Source organism: Coregonus clupeaformis, chromosome 11, assembly GCF_020615455.1.
Source record: "Coregonus clupeaformis isolate EN_2021a chromosome 11, ASM2061545v1, whole genome shotgun sequence".
NCBI lineage: Eukaryota > Metazoa > Chordata > Actinopteri > Salmoniformes > Salmonidae > Coregonus > Coregonus clupeaformis.
This window is the reverse complement of record NC_059202.1, coordinates 50723193-50742217: the sequence shown is the minus strand read 5'-3', so window position 1 is coordinate 50742217 and position 19025 is coordinate 50723193. Positions and strand designations below refer to the sequence as shown.

The following is a 19025-nucleotide window of genomic DNA, read 5'->3' as shown; positions in this document are numbered from 1 at the left end:
AGCTACTCAGAGGCAGGCAGCCACTGTACCGTACCGACAAACTATTGAATGGCTCTCCGTTACATAAGTGTGCATACACACATACAAATAGGCAATACATCCACACTCAACAAGAATGGGCGGGGGGAGAGAGAGCGCGAGAGAAGAGAGAGCAAGGAGCAAGCAAGCAATAGAACAAGGGAGGGCGATGGGGGAGGAATAGGAGAAAAAAGATATATCCACTCTCATCCTTCAGTCCCAGCAGACCGCAAGTGGCGTTCCAGCCTGTCAGTTTCTCTGGGCTGGCAGAGCGCACACACACACACACACACAGGGAAGTAGAGTACTGCAGCGTCTCTGACCTACATAGTGTTGTATTGCTGCTGCTCACTGTGGAGCACCCTCTCAGGCCGTGCGATTGTGCTCGAATTATGCTGTTACTGTGGAGTGGAGCTCCCTCTCGCTCTCCCAGGCCTTGATTGGGAGCTGCGATATGCTAACATGCATTGAGCTGCTCCGTTCTCATCTCTAAGAGGCTGCTGCAGTGTTTCCCCTATATTAATTTAGCAGCGGTGGCATATGAAGATAAAATAAATTATATATACAGTACCAGTCAAAAGTTGACACCTACTCATTCAAGGGTTTTTCTTAATTTTTTTACTATTTTCTACATTGTAGAATAATAGTGAAGACATCAAAACTATGAAATAACACGTATGGAATCATGTAGTAACCAAAAAAGTGTTAAACAAATCAAAATATATTTTATATTTGAGATTCTTCAAAGTAGCCACCCTTTGCCTTGATGACAGCTTTGCACACTCTTGGCATTCTCTCAACCAGCTTCATGAGGTAGTCACCTGGAATGCATTTCAATTATCAGATGTGCCTTCTTAAAACTTAATTTGTGGAATTTCTTTACTTCTTAATGTGTTTGAGCCAATCAGTTGTGTTGTGACAAGGTGGGGGGGTATACAGAAGAGAGCCCTATTTGATAAAAGTCCAAGTCCATATTATGGCAAGAACAGCTCAAATATGCAAAGAGAAACGACAGTCCATCATTACTTTAAGACATGAAGGTCAGTCAATACGGAAAATGTCAAGAACTTTTCAAGTTTGTTCAGGTGCAGTCGCAAAAACCATCAAGCGCTATGATGACACTGGCTCTCATGAGGACCGCCACAGTTACCTCTGCTGCAAAGGATAAGTTCATTAGAATAACAGCACCTCAGATTGGAGCCCAAATAAATGCTTCACAGAGTTCAAGTAACAGACACATCTCAACATCAACTGTTCAGAGGAGACTGCGTGAATTAGGCCTTCATGGTCGAATTGCTGCAAAGAAACCACTATTAAAGGACACCAATAAGAAGAAGATACTTGCTTGGTCCAAGAAACACGAGCAATGGACATTAGATGGGTGGAAATCTGTCCTTTGGTCTGATGAGTTCAAATTTGAGATTTTTGGTTCCAACCGCCGTGTCTTTGTGAGACGCAGAGTAGGTGAACGGATGATCTCCGCATGTGTGGTTCCCACTGTGAAGCATGGAGGAGGTGGTGTGATTGTGTGGGGTTGCTTTGCTGGTGACACTGTCTGTAATTTATTTAGAATTCAAGGCACACTTAACCAGCATGGCTACCACAGCATTCTGCAGCGATAAGCCGTTCCATCTGGTTTGCGCTTAGTGGTACTATCATTTGTTTTTCAACAGGACAATGACCCAAAACACACCTCCAGGCTGTGTAAGGGCTATTTTACCAAGAAGGAGAGTGATTGAGTGCTGCATCAGATGACCTGGCCTCCACAATCACCCGACATCAACCCAATTGAGATGGTTTGGGATGAAAGCTGTCATCAAGGCAAAGGGTGGTGGCTACTTTGAAGAATCTCAAATATAAAATATATTATGATTTGTTTAACACTTTTTTTGGTTACTACATGATTCCATATGTGTTATTTCATCGTTTTGACGTCTTCACTATTATTCTACAATGTAGAAAATAGTAAAAATAAAGAAAAACCCTGGAATGAGTAGGTGTGTCCAAACTTTTGACTGGTATATATATACAGTGAGGGAAAAAAGTATTTGATCCCCTGCTGATTTTGTATGTTTGAGACATGATCAGTCTATAATTTTAATGGTAGGTTTATTTGAACAGTGAGAGACAGAATAACAACAAAAAAGATCCAGAAAAACGCATGTCAAAAATGGGCGCTGCATGATTTCAGTCCTTCACGGCGTAGTGTGTTACCAATTGTTTTCTTGGTGACTATGGTCCCAGCTGCCTTGAGATCATTGACAAGATCCTCCCGTGTAGTTCTGGGCTGATTCCTCACCATTCTCATGATCATTGCAACTCCACGAGGTGAGATCTTGCATGGAGCCCCAGGCCGAGGGAGATTGACAGTTCTTTTGTGTTTCTTCCATTTGCGAATAATCGCACCAACTGTTGTCACCTTCTCACCAAGCTGCTTGGCGATGGTCTTGTAGCCCATTCCAGCCTTGTGTAGGTCTACAATCTTGTCCCTGACATCCTTGGAGAGCTCTTTGGTCTTGGCCATGGTGGAGAGTTTGGAATCTGATTGACTGATTGCTTCTGTGGACAGGTGTCTTTTATACAGGTAACAAGCTGAGATTAGGAGCACTCCCTTTAAGAGTGTGCTCCTAATCTCAGCTCATTACCTGTATAAAAGACACCTGGGAGCCAGAAATCTTTCTGATACTTATTTCAAATACTTATTTCCCTCATTAAAATGCAAATCAATTTATAACATTTTTGACATGCGTTTTTTTCTGGATTTTTTTGTTGTTATTCTGTCTCTCACTGTTCAAATAAACCTACCATTAAAATTATAGAATGATCATTTCTTTGTCAGTGGGCAAACGTACAAAATCAGCAGGGGATCAAATACTTTTTTCCCCTCACTGTGTGTGACGGGATGGTAAAATGTTTTCAGTGTAAACTTAAACGAATAAACCAGATAAAAGTATGTTGAAAAGATAATGGAGCTATATATTTTTTAAATAAGATCTTTGAGAACTAACAATTGCCATAAAAACTAAAAATGAAATGGCATGGGGCCCCCATTTACTTTGTTATAATGGTTGAGTCACTGAGATCGCATAAGCCACCACTGCAGAGTTTCCTTTTCCTCTCTGTGTCGCTTTCCTCTCCCTCTCGGTTGTTTAGTGCTACCCCCTAGCGATCTGCTGAGGCTAAATAAACCATGCAGCTTTCTCTCTCTCTCTCTTGCTCTCTGTCACTGTCTTTTCCCTCCACTCTCTCGCTGTGCTTCCCCTCCCTGCTGCTAAGAGGCTAAATAAACCATAGGGCTAAGAGCTAAGCATGATGGTTATCATGTCTTTATACCCTGCAGTCAGAGACCCTGGCGTCATCATGACCTAAAAAACACAACGCTACAGAATCAGACCATTCTCAAAATAGATAGGGGCTAAAACAAACAAACAGACCCAAATTGAAGTGGGATTTAATTGGATTGATTCCAACAGAATCGGGATGATTCAAACAAAAGCAAGATGGATGACACAAAGAGGAGGGGGAAAGGGAGTTGAGGAGGAGGGTATTATCCTCTCATACAATGTGCTCTATATTAGGCTTGAGCAGTATACTGTATACCGGGGTATTTGGAAATAGCCACGGGATGGTTTTTCAATACCGTCAATAGCATTGAAACTATTTCTTTGTTTTTCAATACATTTTTATATTTGTAGTTACTTTTTAAGTAAATAACTGCAATCAACTTGTGCAATACTTTAGGAGATAAAGCAGATCGCGTCTTTCATTTCATCTGTCACATTATTTTACATTATGAAGCTTACCATAGTTCCCCAGAACAGTTGAGCGAGTCACATGTTTGTTTGTAAATAGTACAACAGGAGAAAGTGGGAGCAGGGGAGTCCAGCTGTGTATTGACAGGGGTCACGTTTTATATTGAAAGTGTTTTTTTGCTTCAATAGAGTGATCAGGGGCGTGCAACTATAGTTTTCCTTCACAGAAAATACATTAATGCAACACATTCAGCAGAAAATAGCTTCATCGTCATCAGATGACAACAGAAGTGCAACGCTATTTGGCTGGCAGCCACACAAGTAAATCAGCTTACAATGAAAAAGCAAGGTCTTTTTTCGCAAAAAAACGAAGCATGGCCATAATATTTCTAATGTTTATCATAGAAAGAATGTAGCCAGCTACATTTCCTTATTTTGCTTAAAGTCAATCTCACATTTTACCGGAGAAAAGTAGGCTGGCTACACCGAGAAAAGTAAATACACATCAGTCAGAGGGCTGTCTGCTGATAAGATTGCCCATTTGTGAATTCTCATCCGAGTCAAGTGCAACTGAAGCACGAAATTAGTCTGATGCCGAGCAGAAATTACAATAATTAACATTTTACATCTGCATTTACAAAACAAGATATTTGTTATGTGTTATATTTGTCCTGCGTGAAATAATCTGAATTCTGCATTAACTTAACTCCTAAGTTTAACTTGCTAGTTATCTAAGTAAGTGGATGAATTAATAAGGAGACTGGGCATCATATAGTGTGAGTTTTCTGCCGTGTTTGAGAAGCCACAGCCCTTTGGAGGAGTTATCTGTACAGCTGCCACCATCTTGATTTCCTTGCATTTTTCCTCCTCTCCATTCTCGGCCTGTCTTCTCCTCTCTTCTTTGAGCAGAGCAGGCAGGCCCGTTGCCCTAGCAACTCCAGACTCCACCCAGACACAGCGTATAGCCTACACATGCTGCTCCAGAGCCAGTACTGTTCTTCCTTCAAAAGAAGCATGCATCAAAACTTTGTTCATTTGCACAATGTCTCTCGTTCACATTCGCTTGTAAAATGTCCAAACTCACCAGAAATGACATTCGGTAGCTCCTACATATATATACAGTACCAGTCAAAAGTTTGGACACACCTACTCATTCAAGGGTTTTTCTTTATTTGTACTATTTTCTTCATTGTAGAATAATAGTGAAGACATCAAAACTATGAAATAACACATATGGAATCATGTGGTAACCAAAAAAGTGTTAAACAAATCAAAATATATTTTATATTTGAGATTCTTCAAATAGCCACCCTTTGACTTGACGACAGCTTTGCACACTCTTGGCATTCTCTCAACCAGCTTCACCTGGAATGCTTTTCCAACTGTCTTGAAGGAGTTCCCACATATGCTGAGCACTTGTTGGCTGCTTTTCCTTCACTCTGCGGTCCGACTCATCCCAATTGGGTTGAGGTCGGGGGATTGTGGAGGCCAGGTCATCTGATGCAGCACTCAATCACTTCTTCTTGGTCAAATAGCCCTTACACAGCCTGGAGGTGGAGGAGTGTCACCAGCAAAGCACCCCCACACCACCTCCTCCATGCTTTACGGTGGGAAATACACATGCAGAGATCATCCGTTCACCCACACCGCGTCTCACAAAGCCACGGCAGTTGAAACCAAAAATCTCAAATTTGGACTCCAGACCAACGGACAAATTTCCACCCGTCTAATGTCCATTGCTCGTGTTTCTTGGCCCAAGCAGGTCTCTTCTTCTTATTGGTGTCCTTTAGTAGTGGTTTCTTTGCAGCAATTCGACCATGAAGGCCTAATTCACACAGTCCCCTCTGAACAGTTGATGTTGAGATGTGTCTGTGACTTGAACTCTGTGAAGCATTTATTTGGGCTGCAATTTCTGAGGCTGGTAACTCTAATGAACTTATCCTCTGCAGCAGAGGTAACTCTGGGTCTTCCTTTCCTGTGGTGGTCCTCATGAGAGCCAGTTTCATCATAGCGCTTTGTTTTTTGCGACTGCACTTGAAGAAACGTTCAAAGTTCTTGAAATGTTCCGTATTGACTGACCTTCATGTCTTAAAGTAATTATGGACTGTCGTTTCTCTTTGCTTATTTGAGCGGTTCTTGCCATAATATGGACTTGGTCTTTTACCAAATAGGGCTATCTTCTGTATACCCCCCCCCCCCCTTACCATGTCACAACACAACTGATTGGCTCAAACGCATTAAGGAAATAAATTCCACAAATTAACTTTGAAGAAGGCATTCATTCCAGGTGACTATCTCATGAAGCTGGTTGAGAGAATGCCAAGTGTGTGCAAAGCTGAATCTGAAATATATTTAGATTTGTTTAACACTTTTTTGGTTACTACATGATTCCATGTGTGTTATTTCATAGTTCTGATGTCTTCACTATTATTCTACAATGTAAAAAATAGTAAAAAGAAAAGAAAAACCCTTGAATGAGTAGGTGTGTCCAAACTTTTGACTGGACCTAATATATATAAATATATATAAATAACTTTATGAGCTGGATTGCCTGTCTTTACACAATTAATTTACTTTCGTTGGCGCTCGTTAGTATATTTAGCTAGCAGCTTCCATTGAAATTCGCAATTACTTGTGCTAATTTCTTTAGTATTCTGGTAATAGACGCCCAATGTTTTTTTTTGGCATCGCCTTGTGTACTAAGCCGGTAATACAGTATATCCCGTATGAGAGAAGGACAGTGTGACGATATGAAAATCTGGATACCGCCCAACCCTACTCTATATTCAACAGCACCCAGGAGACACTTGTCTAAGTATACAGAAACCTCATTTGGTGTTTGACACATGCCTGGGTATCCATCTATCTACATTAGTTTATACAGTCTAATAAGCAGATTAATTCTCATTTCAATGGGGGGGTGGGGGGGGTTCAATTTCAATGCAGGCTCTTGCTTAGAACAGTGCAGTATAATATCACCACAGCTCAGCAGAGTCTCAGAGGTACAAAGTTGGGAACAACATACCTGAGCAAATTCCAATGACAACTCTCCAGCCTGCAACTGTGAGATTAGGCCTAGCGTTCTCTCCCTCCCTCCATTCATCCCTTCCTCCCTCCCAACTCTGAGCGTTGGCAGTGCCAGATAGACCAGACACAAAGTCCCAACATCAAAGAGAGGGATCCACAATCCACATCAAAACCACCAGTTGGTGGATTAAGGCTTTAAATCCATATTGAATCCCTCACATCAGGATTGAGACAGTGAATAAATGGGAATACGCCTGGCCGCATTAAAACTTATTTTCACTTCACATCACAGGCCATATTTACCGGTGGTTAATTCCGGAGGGCTCCGCACTTTCAGTGGCATGCACACGCACACACACACACAGTCGCAAAAGCTTTCAGAACTGCAGGCTTCCACTTGGCTGTCTCGCCTAATTGCGAGCCTAAACGGAACCGCTCAACTCAAGCACTCTTTCTAAGGTGAGTGCGTCGATGGATGTCTTAATGGAAAATTGCAGGCAAATAACACTCCTTCCTCTCTCCCCTCTGTCCCTTGCTCACTCACTCACTCACTTCTTTACACACCATCTCTTAACCACCCGAGGAAAGAGAAAAACTGTTTTCCATAATGCACAGGAGTAAGAAGGGTTGTTATTTGGTATAACCCTGAAAACACAACAGAAGGTTCTATTATGTTCAAAGTAATAGACTCAGGAATATAGCGCACGCACACAAACAGCTTGCCGCGCCTGGCCCAGAGGTGTTGTGTTAACACCGACATTGAGTGATGTTGGCACAGTGTATGTGTGTGTGTGTGTGTACGCGCATGTCTGTGTTGTGAGCCACAGGCTGTGTGTTGTATTGAAGTGACCTCTTGGCTATTCATTATTGGTGTCACAAAACAAAGTGCGTTTGCACGAGCATGTGTGTGTGTGTGAAAGCCCCTACGCCTCTGTTTCCATCTTCTCTTTGGCTTCTAGGGCCTAGGCTATTGTAAAGTTATGCTGGTATAGAAAGGGCTGCATTAAAAGACATTTAACATTGAATTACCTTTGCTCTGGGGGGGTGTGGCAGTGCGGTCTCGGAGGATGTTGATTTGGTGCACGGCCCCGTAGGGCTCGAACAGCTCCTTGAGCTCCGTTTCCGTCCAGGAGCGGGGGATCTGGCCAACGAACATCTTGATGGAGTCATGGTCAGGGGTATCCAGGTTCTCCATGGAACCATTCATCTTGCTGCTGTTGCTGCCGTTGCTGTGAGGGAGAGGTGGAGAGGAAAGAAGGATTTAGTACAATATTTAGTTTAGGATAATTTAGTACCAGGGCCTACCGTCAAACTGCTAGCTTTTTGGTGGCGCAGCTGGCTAAGGTGTTTCAAGAGGGCGGTCACGTGTGTTTGCAAGACAGAGGATGCAATAACTCGTTTCAGTGCGAGCAGGTGAGCAAGGAAGCTTTACTGTTGAGCGGCAGCGTATTGGATGTTACACAGGTACAAAAAATAATATCAGGTCGCACCGTGTTATTGGCAGAACATTTTCTGCAAAGCATGTGCAACGTGGCATTAACATCTCCTAGCGATAGGCTAGTTTTTCACAAAAACCTGTCCCATGGCACTACAGTTGCTTTTTACGAAACTGTAGCCAGTCTGGCTGACCGACAATGACAATCGCACATCCTCACTAAAAAGACCGGACAATTAGGCTTGGGAGGTATACAATTTATATCAGTGGAGGCTCCTCAGAGGAGGAAGGGGAGGACCACCATCCTCAGTGAATTTCAGAAAAATACAAATAGTGAAACATTTAAAAAAGTTAATGTTTTTAGATAAAACTACACTAAATATATTCACGTCACCAAATAATTGATTCAAACACACTGTTTTGCTATTAAGATCTACAGTAACCTCAACAGCACTCTCTAGGGTAGCACAATGGTGTAGCCGGAGGACAGCTAGTTTGTGTCCTCCTCTGGGTACAATGACTTCCTTACAAAACCTCATAGGCTCATAGTTCTCACCCCTTCCATAGACTTACACAGTAATTATGACAACTTCCGGAGGACGTCCTCCAACCTATCAGAGCTCTTGCAGCATGAACTGACATGTTGTCCACCCAATCAAAGGATGAGAGAATGAATCTAGTAATGAAAGCCAGCACTGCAGTGCATAAAATGTGGTGAGTAGTTGACTCAAAGAGAGAGAGAAAGACAATAGTTGAACAGTTCTGAACAAATTAATTTCTTCAGAAATTGAGTGAGAGAGATAGCTATATTTTGTTGTATTTTTTACTTTCACAGCTAGCGAACGCAGCTAGCTAGTGTAGCCTACTGAAACACCCGGCTCAAACAGAGAGGGATGCTATGTGAGTATTATGTAGTAGCCTAAACCTATTAATGTTACATTGAGCTGGGTGAATGGAATATGAATAACAGTCATCCAATACTCTGTAAAAGAAATAAGAACAATAAACATGTTGAGATGTGTATGTTACTTGAACTCTGTGAAGCATTTATTTGGGCTGCAATTTCTGAGGCTGGTAACTCTAATTAACTTATCCTCTGCAGCAGAGTTAACTCTGGGTCTTCCATTCCTGTGGCGGTCCTCATGAGAGCCAGTTTCATAATAGCGCTTGATGGTTTTTGCAACTGCACTTGAAGAAACTTTCAAAGTTCTTGAAATGTTCTGTATTGACTGACCTTCATGTCTTAAAGTAATGATGGACTGTCGTTTCTCTTTGCTTATTTGAGTTGTTCTTGCCATAATATGGACTTGGTCTTTTACCAAATAGGGCTATCTTCTGTATACCCCCGCTACCTTGTCACAACACAACTGATTGGCTCAAACACATTAAGAAGGAAATAAATTCCACAAATTAACTTTTAACAAGGCACACCTGTTAATAGAAACGCATTCCAGGTGACTACCTCATGAAGCTGGTTGAGAGAATGCCAAGCGTGTGCAAAGCTGTCATCAAGGCAAAGGGGCTATTTGAAGATATATTTTGATTTGTTTAACACTTGTTTGGTTACTACATGATTCCATGTGTTATTTCATAGTTTTGATGTCTTCACTATTATTCTACAATGTAAAAAATTGTAAAATAAAGAAAAACCTTTGAATGAGTAGGTGTGTCCAAACTTTTGACTGGTAATAAATAAATAAATAAATAAATAAATAAATAAATAAATAAATAAATAAATAAATAAATAAATAAATAAATAAATAAATAAATAAATAAATAAATAAATAAATAAATAAATAAATAAATAAATAAATATATATATATATATATATATATATATATACACATACACACACATACACACACACACACACACACACACACACACACACAGTGAGGGAAAAATGTATTTGATCCCCTGCTGATTTTGTACATTTGCCCACTGACAAAGAAATGATCAGTCTATAATTTTAATGGTGGGTTTATTTGAACAGCGAGAGACAGAATAACAACAAAAAAATCCAGAAAAACGCATGTCAAAAATGTTATAAATTGATTTGCATTTTAATGAGGGAAATAAGTATTTGACCCCTCTGCAAAACATTACTTAGTACTTGGTGGCAAAACCCTTGTTGGCAATCACAGAGGTCAGACGTTTCTTGTAGTTAGCCACCAGGTTTGCACACATCTCAGGAGGGATTTTGTCCCACTCCTCTTTGCAGATCTCTTTGCAACTCAAACCTTCAGCTCCCTCCACAGATTTTCTATGGGATTAAGGTCTGGAGACTGGCTAGGCCACTCCAGGACCTTAATGTGCTTCTTCTTGAGCCACTCCTTTGTTGCCTTGGCCGTGTGTTTTGGGTCATTGTCATGCTGGAATACCCATCCACGACCCATTTTCAATGCCCTGGCTGAGGGAAGGAGGTTCTCACCCAAGATTTGACGGTACATGGCCACATCTATCATCCCTTTGATGCGGTGAAGTTGTCCTGTCCCCTTAGCAGAAAAACACCCCCAAAGCATAATGTTTCCACCTCCATTTTTGACAGTGGGGATGGTGTTCTTGGGGTCATAGGCAGCATTCCTCCTCCTCCAAACACGGCGAGTTGAGTTGATGCCAAAATTGCTCCATTTTGGTCTCATCTGACCACAACACTTTTACCCAGTTCTCCTTTGAATCATTCAGATGTTCATTGGCAAACTTCAGACGGGCATGTATACGTGCTTTCTTGAGCAGGGGGACCTTGCGGGCGCTGCAGGATTTCAGTCCTTCACGGCGTAGTGTGTTACCAATTGTTTTCTTGGTGACTATGGTCCCAGCTACCTTGAGATCATTGACAAGATCCTCCCGTGTAGTTCTGGGCTGATTCCTCACCATTCTCATGATCATTGCAACTCCACGTGGTGAGATCTTGCATGGAGCCCCAGGCCGAGGGAGATTGACAGTTATTTTGTGTTTCTTCCATTTGCGAATAATCGCACCAACTGTTGTCACCTTCTCACCAAGCTGCTTGGCGATGGTGTTGTAGCCCATTCCAGCCTTGTGTAGGTCTACAATCTTGTCCCTGACATCCTTGGAGAGCTCTTTGGTCTTGGCCATGGTGGAGAGTTTGGAATCTGATTGATTGATTGCTTCTGCTCCCAGGTGTCTTTTATACAGGTAACAAGCTGAGATTAGGAGCACTCCCTTTAAGAGTGTGCTCCTAATCTCAGCTTGTTACCTGTATAAAAGACACTTGGGAGCCAGAAATCTTTCTGATTGAGAGGGGGTCAAACACCTATTTCCCTCATTAAAATGCAAATCAATTTATAACATTTTTGACATGCGTTTTTCTGGATTTCTTTGTTGTTATTCTGTCTCTCACTGTTCAAATAAACCTACCATTAAAATTATAGACTGATCATTTCTTTGTCAGTGGGCAAACGTACAAAATCAGCAGGGGATCAAATACTTTTTCCCCCTCACTGTATATATGATTTGCAGAAAATTTGCTTTAAAACTGCAACATTTTATCTCAGCTGCATGGCAAAATGTGTAGAATTGCAGAAAATCCGCTTTTTAAAAAAACAGCAGAAATGTCTCAGCTCCATGAAATGTGTAGAATTGCAGGAAATTGGCTTAAAAATGCAAACATTTCCCTACACCGCCAAGATGGGGTCCTCTAAAATTGCCACACCCACCACCGAAACCCCTTTTTGATCCAGAATAAACCCTGGTTGTGTACGTTTAATCCTTGTATTAGCCTTTCTGTGGATTTCTGTGCCTGATAAGTATTTTGTTGTATTTCACTCACCAGCAAACAGACAACGCAATAGTACTTTGACTTCCGCTGTTTTAAAAACAAACAATTTAACACGAGCCACACACACAGCTTTCTCTCTCTCCCTCTTTCTCTCTCAGTGGGTCAGCGCTATGCTGCATGGCCGGGCCCTGAGAGGAGATCAGCATTCTCAGGGTGATCAAGTTAGGGCCAGCCTTAAAGGGACTGATGGAGTGTCCGCAGGCCAGACCACTGAGGCCAGGCAATGTACCACAGTTTAACGTACCACACAGCCCAGCAGAAGCCTCTCACAGACCCCTACTGAGACAGAAAGGCAACTAAGCAGCAGGCCAGACCAGGCAGCATAGCGTACGTATCACACTGTGCCCACTGCCTAGTCCACTACACACTAGAAGCCTCTGTCAGCACATGCCCCCACTGAGCTAGGCTGGGAGGCTGAAGGGGCAGCCTCTCACAAGCCCTGACCATAGCCCCCCCCCTGACTGAGCCAGGCTGGGAGGGGCCAGGACGCCACGACTCTGGCCCTGCTACAGTCTACTAGGTCAGGGAAGGTATCATTCACTCACATTGCACACGCACACTAGACTGTGCCAGGCGGGCCAGAGGATCACGTGTGTGTGTGTGTGTGTGTGTGTGTGTGTGTGTGTGTGTGTGTGTGTTAGGGCTGGGCAATATAGCCAAAATATCATATCACAGTGTTTTTTTTGTGTGTTTTTTACAGTATTTTATGTTTTTGAATACTAAAAGTTCTACATTTGCTTTAGGAGTAGCACATGACCCTAGGGTGGCAACACATACATTCTAAGTGATTTCAATGGGTCTTTCTCCATTCTGATTGTTTTATACTGTTCAATTAAACTTCAACCCCCAAAAAATGTCTACACTTTCATAGATTTCTGCATTTCCTGCCTCATTTGAGATCATTTCCACACTGCCACGTAGGGCTGAACGATATGGGCAACAAATCTAGGTCATTTATTTAACCAAATGTTGCAATTGCGATTTAGAGCAAAACACTTGTGTGAACTGTTGGAATCATGGAAATAGAATGATTATTCTAATTCTATATAATAGTGGGCACTTTGAATACAGTGTTGTTTGACATGACAACGAATGAAAATGCCAGGGAGGAGTTATTTTGACAGGGTAGGAACCAAAGTGTTGGTCAGTGTTTCCTAGGGGACCCTATAATCTTTGGCTACATTAAATGTTTTCTCTTTAGGTACTTCATGTAGCCAATATATTCATGCTTCACCTATTCCTCTTTGATTTAGAATATACTGTTACACAAACAACATGTTGATTTAGGCCTACACCATAATTGGTATCAGGCTGTATAGCTAGCTACGTTTGCTCTGACTCAGTACATTTATTAGCTAGCTAAAGATTAGCGGCTAACACGATTTAGCCACAACTTGCTAAGAAAAGACAAACTAGCAGTTTGCATATATAAGAAGACGAATAGTGTAATTACAGAACATTTGCGAATTTATATTAAGAAGCAAAGCGGAAACCGCATCGTTGTCATCAACATTGTTGCATGACCATGCCGACTGAACACAAGTATATCGTGGTCGAGCAACAACAAATGCGCTCCTTGAGTGACAGGGGGCGGGGCTAGGTCTGTGTGGAAAGCGGCATGGAGAGAGAGGACTCTAGTAGCGAAGTAAACTATAAAAATTGACGTTATACACGGCGTATCACATTTAACAAACCAAACATTCAAATACCATTATAGAAGGTCAAGTAAAAACCCAAAAGGGTCCGTGAATCAATACCGGTATATAGTCAAATACGGTATACCGCCCAGCCCTAGTGTGTGTGTGTGTACAGCCAGATTAGGACCCGAGGAACTCCTGGATAGAAAGCTGGCGACTGGCACACACACACCTGGTGATTAGTTCTTATGGGATAGTAAGCAGAGGGACTGAGGGAGACAAAGATAAAAAATAAATTAAAATAAAATAAAAAAATACATATTGTAAAGTGGTTATCCCACTGGCTATAAGGTGAATGAACCATTTTGTAAGTGGCTCTGGATAAGAGCGTCTGCTAAATGACGTAAATGTAAAGCGACAGGGAGAGGGTGACTAGATTAAATAAAGGGACAGAAAGAGTTAAAGTATACAGACCTTTGGACACGAGCCATCCATCTCTTACACATAGAGCCCAAACGCTCGGCCGAGACACCAAGGGACGACCTAAATGACATTCTGACTCCTCACTGTTGGTCCTCTGGAAATCCAACTCTTAAAAAAGACCCAGATCCAACACACTTTACAAATAAACACTTCTTTCAGGGGAAAAATGGAGGCACAAACTTTCCTACTGGAGCCAATACATCCAAACAACGATTTAAAGACACTCACAAAGCCAAGGGGCGACTTCACTGCCCCCCACCACCAACCCCCTGACAGCTATCTGTACAAGATCCACTCAGCAGCAAGGCCTCGGCACAGCAGTGTCGTGGTCAGTCAGCACTAACCGGATGATAGCAGTCCTAAACACAGTGAAGCAGGGAGGTACTATCTGAACTCGTCCAATAAGAAAAACTTCCTCTCTATTTTCGTTGCAAAAAATGTTTTACCCTCTTAACACCTCTCTAAAAACGCTGGGAGTTAGCAGAGAGAGGATTGTAGCCCATCACCATCTCTCTCCTCAGGCGCTGGTCTAGCTTGGCGATGGAACAGGGAGTAACCTACCAGCTTCCACCATCATCCTTTAGAAATACAATCACTAGAATGGATTAACCCCAGCCTACAGTCATCCTACTGTGATGGGTGCCCATTCTAGGAATTCTATCTCTATGCTATCCCAATGCGCAGCAACAGCAGAAACAATTGCATATTGTTCGGATGCTTGAGAGAACACTATTCACCGATAGATCCCCTATACAGTAACAATGGGCCTGTGGCGAGTCAGAGGGACACTTTGTAATCCTCCCATCCAATGCTACGTCTCACTAAACCAGCACAACGGGCATTGTGGTGCGTGACACCATTTATCTAGTAGCCAGATCCAGGCAGCCTTTCTCTGACGACACTTTGCTGAGTGCTTTGCCTGCCTTCTCATACATCTACAATCTCAGACACAGCTGCCTGTCACATAATTAGGGCTGTCCCCGACTAAAACTAATCTTGGTCGACCGAAAGTAGTCTGTTCTTTCGACCAATCGATTGGGCAAAAAAATGTAACGTGTATTTTTCCATATATACAGTGGGGAAAAAAAGTATTTAGTCAGCCACCAATTGTGCAAGTTCTCCCACTTAAAAAGATGAGAGAGGCCTGTAATTTTCATCATAGGTACACGTCAACTATGACAGACAAATTGAGGAAAAAAAATCCAGAAAATCACATTGTAGGATTTTTAATGAATTTATTTGCAAATTATGGTGGAAAATAAGTATTTGGTCACCTACAAACAAGCAAGATTTCTGGCTCTCACAGACCTGTAACTTCTTCTTTAAGAGGCTCCTCTGTCCTCCACTCGTTACCTGTATTAATGGCACCTGTTTGAACTTGTTATCAGTATAAAAGACACCTGTCCACAACCTCAAACAGTCACACTCCAAACTCCACTATGGCCAAGACCAAAGAGCTGTCAAAGGACACCAGAAACAAAATTGTAGACCTGCACCAGGCTGGGAAGACTGAATCTGCAATAGGTAAGCAGCTTGGTTTGAAGAAATCAACTGTGGGAGCAATTATTAGGAAATGGAAGACATACAATACCACTGATAATCTCCCTCGATCTGGGGCTCCATGCAAGATCTCACCCCGTGGGGTCAAAATGATCACAAAAACGGTGAGCAAAAATCCCAGAACCATACGGGGGGGACCTAGTGAATGACCTGCAGAGAGCTGGGACCAAAGTAACAAAGCCCACCATCAGTAGCACACTACGCCGCCAGGGACTCAAATCCTGCAGTACAAGGCGTGTCCCCCTGCTTAAGCCAGTACATGTCCAGGCCCATCTGAAGTTTGCTAGAGTGCATTTGGATGATCCAGAAGAGGATTGGGAGAATGTCATATGGTCAGATGGAAACAAAATATAACTTTTTGGTAAAAACTCAACTCGTCAGTGTTTGGAGGACAAAGAATGCTTAGTTGCATCCAAAGAACACCATACCTACTGTGAAGCATGGGGGGTGGAAACATCATGCTTTGGGGCTGTTTTTCTGCAAAGGGACCAGGACGACTGATCCGTGTAAAGGAAAGAATGAATGGGGCCATGTATCGTGAGATTTTGAGTGAAAACCTCCTTCCATCAGCAAGGGCATTGAAGATGAAACATGGCTGGGTCTTTCAGCATGACAATGATCCCAAACACACCGCCCGGGCAACGAAGGAGTGGCTTCGTGAAGAAGCATTTCAAGGTCCTGGAGTGGCCTAGCCAGTCTCCAGATCTCAACCCCATAGAAAATCTTTGGAGGGAGTTGAATGTCCGTGTTGCCCAGCGACAGCCCCAAAACATCACTGCTCTAGAGGGGATCTGCATGGAGGAATGGGCCAAAATACCAGCAACAGTGTGTGAAAACCTTGTGAAGACTTACAGAAAACGTTTGACCTGTGTCATTGCCAACAAAGGGTATATAACAAAGTATTGAGAATCTTTTGTTATTGACCAAATACTTATTTTCCACCATAATTTGCAAATAAATTCATTAAAAAAACCTACAATGTGATTTTCTGGAAAAAAAAATCTCATTTTGTCTGTCAATAATGACGTGTACCTATGATGAAAATTACAGGCCTCTCTCATCTTTTTAAGTGGGAGAACTTGCACAATTGGTGGCTGACTAAATACTTTTTTTCCCCACTGTATATATATAGATATATAGATAGGGTGTGTCTATGTGTTTTAATAAAATCAACTATACATGCATTGAGCTTGTCAATTGACTGGAGAGGGAGCCAGAGATCAAGATAACCAGAATAACTAAAAAACTTACCCTGTCCCGAACATTCTCCTCCTGCTCCTACTAACTTTCGTAGTTTCTGCCATTACTCTCCTGAAGTTGCCTGTAATAGGCTACACGAGGAGTCGGCAAACTTTCTCATGTGGAATGCCAATTTATCTTACCATTTCTACCCATCTGCGTGCTAGTTATGGTTTTCATATGCACATTTTTCGTGGAAGTTTCAATTCATGTATAATAACATCTTCATATCTCAAAATCATTGTCAGGTAGTTAATCAAAATGCTATCCAAATCTAAATTAAAATGATACAAACCTAAAAAGTAACTTATATTGCCATTGCCAACTATTAAAAACATTATAGCCTGCAGGTATAAAATATCCGGATAAAATAAATATCCTATAAATCACATTGGCTACGCATGGCCTGTCTGCAATGACCTTGAAACATTTTATCAACTATTAACTTTGGTCCTGCCTGAAGCTCCTTGCAACATTGTATAAAATATTCTGGGCCCTCAGTTTCCCGCCACAGCTGTAGGCTATTTGCGCAAGGGATAAGAAGTAATCAGGTAGGCCTATTTTATGATGTTTCCACTGGATCAGAGCATGACATTTTTCCCTTTCACGTTGAGTGGATATCGAAAGGGAGAGAGCTGGAAAGATTTTTCAAATACATTGAGGAACTACTGTCATTCTCAACGGCTGTAAAACCGACTTGGCTTGCTGTTTGAGGTGAAGAAAACATTACTTTGAGAAGCTCCACAGCTCATTAGTGGTGGTACATTAAGCCAATCAGAAATACTATCAGATCCCCAAATAGGCACATTATATGCCTACATTTGCAAGCAGGCCAGGTAGCCTATAGGCCTACTTCTATGCGTAATCAGGTGCAAGTCCTTACTCAACATTGACAGGAGCGCGCCAAACAAAAGACAATGACTAAATTGACAAATCTCGTAAATGGAGTTAAATAATAAAAAGTCTCACAAGTGTAGCATAGGTTGTGCGCTCTGCAAACAATGTGTCCACTCACTCCAACAATGAGAACGGTAAAAGACTAGAATAATGATATATTGAATGCATTAACAGACATTACCGTAACCAAACAAACATTGTAGATTAGAAATTAATGGTACATACAGTGGGGAGAACAAGTATTTGATACACTGCCGATTTTGCAGGTTTTCCTACTTACAAAGCATGTAGAGGTCTGTAATTTTTATCATAGGTACACCTCAACTGTGAGAGATGGAATCTAAAACAAAAATCCAGAAAATCACATTGTATGATTTTTAAGTAATTAATTTGCATTTATTGCATGACATAAGTATTTGATCACCTACCAACCAGTAAGAATTCCGGCTCTCACAGACCTGTTAGTTTTTCTTTAAGAAGCCCTCCTGTTCTCCACTCATTACCTGTATTAACTGCACCTGTTTGAACTCATTACCTGTATAAAAGACACCTGTCCACACACTCAATCAAACAGACTCCAACCTCTCCACAATGGCCAACACCAGAGAGCTGTGTAAGGACATCAGGGATAAAATTGTAGACCTGCACAAGGCTGGGATGGGCTACAGGACAAGAGCAAGCAGCTTGGTGAGAAGGCAACAACTGTTGGCGCAATTATTAGAAAATGGAAGACGTTCAAGATGACGGTCAATCACCCTCGGTCTGGGGCTCCATGCAAGATCTCACCTCGTGGGGCATCAATGATCATGAGGAAGGTGAGGGATCAGCCCAGAACTACACGGCAGGACCTGGTCAATGACCTGAAGAGAGCTGGGACCACAGTCTCAAAGAAAACCATTAGTAACACACTACGCCGTCATGGATTAAAATCCTGCAGCGCATTCAAGGTCCCCCTGCTCAATCCAGCGCATGTCCAGGCCCATCTGAAGTTTGCCAATGACCATCTGGATGATCCAGAGGAGGAATGGGAGAAGGTCATGTGGTCTGATGAGACAAAAATAGAGCTTTTTGGTCTAAACTCCACTCGCCGTGTTTGGAGGAAGAAGAAGGATGAGTACAACCCCAAGAACACCATCCCAACCGTGAAGCATGGAGGTGGAAACATCATTCTTTG

General features: G+C 42.1%; 1 protein-coding gene across 10 annotated transcripts in view; it reads right to left on the bottom strand.

Annotated features, from left to right (window-relative positions):
- The window catches only part of LOC121577077 (CUGBP Elav-like family member 2), a 59199-nt gene that overhangs the window by 25373 nt on the left and 14801 nt on the right, over positions 1-19025 (bottom strand). For 9 of the 10 annotated variants that reach the window (XM_041890831.1, XM_041890834.1, XM_041890833.1 and 6 more), the window contains exon 2: positions 7827-8026. In XM_041890831.1, the coding sequence (XP_041746765.1) occupies positions 7827-8026 (200 nt within the window). Of the gene's footprint in view, positions 1-7826; positions 8027-14146; positions 14249-19025 lie in introns of those variants that run through there. The other variant, XM_041890840.2, reaches the window with a different exon arrangement.